Source organism: Perkinsus marinus (genome assembly GCF_000006405.1).
Source record: "Perkinsus marinus ATCC 50983 genomic scaffold scf_1104296974226, whole genome shotgun sequence".
Taxonomy (NCBI): domain Eukaryota; phylum Perkinsozoa; order Perkinsida; family Perkinsidae; genus Perkinsus; species Perkinsus marinus.
In genome coordinates, this window is record NW_003201205.1 from 1 (window position 1) to 2826 (window position 2826).

The 2826-nt window shown below is 49.2% G+C and overlaps 3 protein-coding genes across 3 annotated transcripts; all 3 read right to left on the minus strand.

Moving 5' to 3' along the window:
- Positions 1–267: 267 nt before the first annotated feature.
- Pmar_PMAR024903 (hypothetical protein) lies at positions 268–427 on the minus strand (the record flags this gene model as incomplete). Its single annotated transcript, XM_002765928.1, has 1 exon — positions 268–427. A coding segment is annotated over one exon (160 nt), but the record flags the coding sequence as incomplete, so codon positions are not given.
- A 6-nt stretch (positions 428–433) lies between these two features.
- Positions 434–831, minus strand: Pmar_PMAR024904 (hypothetical protein; the record flags this gene model as incomplete). The annotated part of the gene is made up of 2 exons (XM_002765929.1): positions 434–588; positions 705–831. 2 exons carry the CDS (start codon positions 829–831, stop codon positions 434–436), a joined length of 282 nt encoding a protein of 93 aa, XP_002765975.1.
- A 110-nt stretch (positions 832–941) lies between these two features.
- On the minus strand, positions 942–2299 carry Pmar_PMAR024905 (hypothetical protein). The gene is made up of 8 exons (XM_002765930.1): positions 2201–2299; positions 2018–2148; positions 1833–1964; positions 1569–1625; positions 1390–1509; positions 1178–1343; positions 1034–1129; positions 942–989 (listed from the first exon to the last, which is right to left on the minus strand). The coding sequence occupies exons 1-7, from the start codon at positions 2223–2225 to the stop codon at positions 1065–1067; spliced, it is 696 nt and encodes a 231-aa protein (XP_002765976.1). The 5' UTR covers positions 2226–2299; the 3' UTR covers positions 942–989; positions 1034–1064.
- Between the last annotated feature and the right edge of the window lie 527 nt (positions 2300–2826).

Genomic DNA, 2826 nt, shown 5'->3' on the forward strand with positions numbered 1-2826 from the left:
GTGCCATCCCCATAATACCTAACCACGACCCCTCAAGCACACGTAAAGACCCTCCCACGCCTACCATTGGCCTTCTGCGTGTAGAAAAGTTTATTCTCGCTGGTATGACACCCTAACTTCGTCATCACCGCAGGGTTGAGCTCATCGTGGTCATCCAGACTAACATAGTCCTCAAACCAGTACCCTTCTATACTAGAGCCCTCAGTATACGACTGATGGTAACTGACGACGCATAAGAAAGCAACAGAATGCATCACCATTCTTTACTAGCATTTATCTTCTCGACATTGCGTTCTGAACGTCGCAGGACAATCGTCACAAGACAACCACTTAGCAGTGGAACTCTTATTAATGTCGAAATGCGGGTCTATATGGTTCCCCACATGAGCCTTCGGTATCTCGCATGTGAAACCAGGCAGTGTAGAGCCTATAATCAAGCAACAGTACAGACGCATACCAACAGGGCCGACCCACCAGTATCAACGATAAGACTCGTTCGCTGTTGTGGAGTACCCACCAGTAGGTCTATGAACCAGTAAGCATACTGGTCTATATGCCCGAACAGCTTAGCCGTTATAATAGTGTCACCTTTCAAGAGCACAACCATCATCACCTCGAAGTCCTCCACGACTCACCCCGGCTATATACCAGTTCTCTTGGACTACCACTAACACTATTCAGCTTGCGTATGCCTAAACCCTCACCATCGTAGCCCCTTCCCCTCGTCTCTGCATGAGCCATCGTGAGGGCGGATAGGACCAGTAGTAGCAAGGGCACCAGCATGGACAATGCAGTAGTACACAGACATGCCGAATAGGCTCGAGGCGACATCGTTGACAAAGATCAACAACAAAAAGTCAACTACAGCCCTGGACACAGACCAACAACACCATGCTATGGCACAAGATGATGATATGTCAACGTCTTTAAGAGCAGCAATAGAACTGCTCGCGAGCTCTCATCTCAGGTATTGGTTGAAACACAGGAACCTGGGAACTGATCGACAAGGCATCGACCCCTTACGAGAAAGTACTTGAGCAACATGCGATGGGGGATCGTCGTCCCTAGTGCGTGGTAGCCTTCTCGGAAACAGTTGGTGGCTTCACAGGGAGCTTCGCTCCGCTAAGACCTACATATTCATACCACTCCTTCCCCACATCCTGATCACACATCTTACATAATCCACATGCTGCTGGAGCTTGTTCTTTCCCAACCCCACAGCTCAAACAGGGCCTATCCCACGTTATTGAGTCCACCACAGCACCAAAGACATCCCTTTCAGCGTAGGGGTAGTCCATTATGCTAAAGCCCAACTCACAGAGTTCTCCCAAATACACCGTCAACTGAACAACACTCAGACTATGCCGGGACAAGACCAGGAGGGCCTACCTTGCCGTGCTCATCGCGACCAATGATGAAGTCATACCGCAGGGCCGGAGCTGGCTGGTCCGCCTCCGTCAGCATCCATCGCTGCCAGGCTCGTATGCACGTGTGGCATATACCCTCGGCCTGAGTAACGACAACGACGACGACCAATATCACCCTGGAGGGCCCTCGTACAGGCCCACCTCCTTCAGGGCTTCAACATCTCCCTCAAACCACCTATGGGCAGCCTCTGTTCGATCCTGAAAACGACACTCACGAGCAGGGACCCACCGAGCTCTGAGTCTTGATAACAATAAAGAAAACGTTCCTAACGTGATGACATTTACATTGGAAACTGATTGAAGAATGTGTTCCTAGCCATACGTGAAAAATGAGTTTTCCCCCGGGATCATTATAGGTTCCTGGATGATTCTCTAGTCGAGAGCTCACATTCCGGTCCTTCCTACCATAGACCTCTCGAAGTCCCTATACAGCCCATCCTCACTAATCCTGGCAAAAGTGGAGTACGTCACGTGGCGGACCTCTCCCATGGCAGTGATAAATCTCATCTCGAGACTGTTCGGAACCCTTTCTTGCACCTGGCAGCCCAAGATCTCCTTAAGGATTCCATCACAACAGTAGCAGCCTCTACCAAAACAGAATCGTTCTTGCAAGTCGGCTGCAGGAGAACATCCTGCATCTGGCTGGCCAACGACGAAGCCTCTGCGTCAAACGTGCGGACATCCATAGCCTCCCAGGAGTAACCAAGCTTACAAACACCACCTATGGGAAGTGACAGTAACAAGAAGTCGCTACTGTTGAGCTGAGGCATCACCTCGCACCAAGGGTTTGCCGTCCATGATGATTTTGAGATTGTCCAATGCAGACTGGGCAGCAGCGTGAGCTGATGTAATCACAGAGCCTCTGCTAACCTACGGGGGGAGGGGCCGTTGCAATTTGATATGCAAATGTGAAAAATGAGCGTTTTTCCCCGAGATCAACGATAACAGCTTTGAAGCTTCACAAACTGTATGAACATGTACTGCGAGAAACGTGATCCTAATTCATGGGAACTACCAGGGGGAGGCATCTTACGAAATACTCACATCTCACAGGTTTACGGTATGAGACAGTAATGCTATAGTAGGTAGTAGTATTGATGAAACAGTTCTACTCGAAAACCTAACTTAGAACAATAACACCCAATTTTCTGCACGAGCACATGTGCTCTCATATGTTTATGACGATGATGTGGCGTAGATACACGACGCCACACAACACTATTGGACTATATCAGTGGCTTCCTCGGCTGAACTCAGGAGTCCCTCAAGCGATAACCCAACAATTTACACACGACTTCGAGTAGGAGCCTACAAAAATCAACGGAAATTCCGCCACTTTTTCTCACAATTTCCTAATTGTCATCAACACATGTAGTTCTACAGCACGCAACTACGGGCA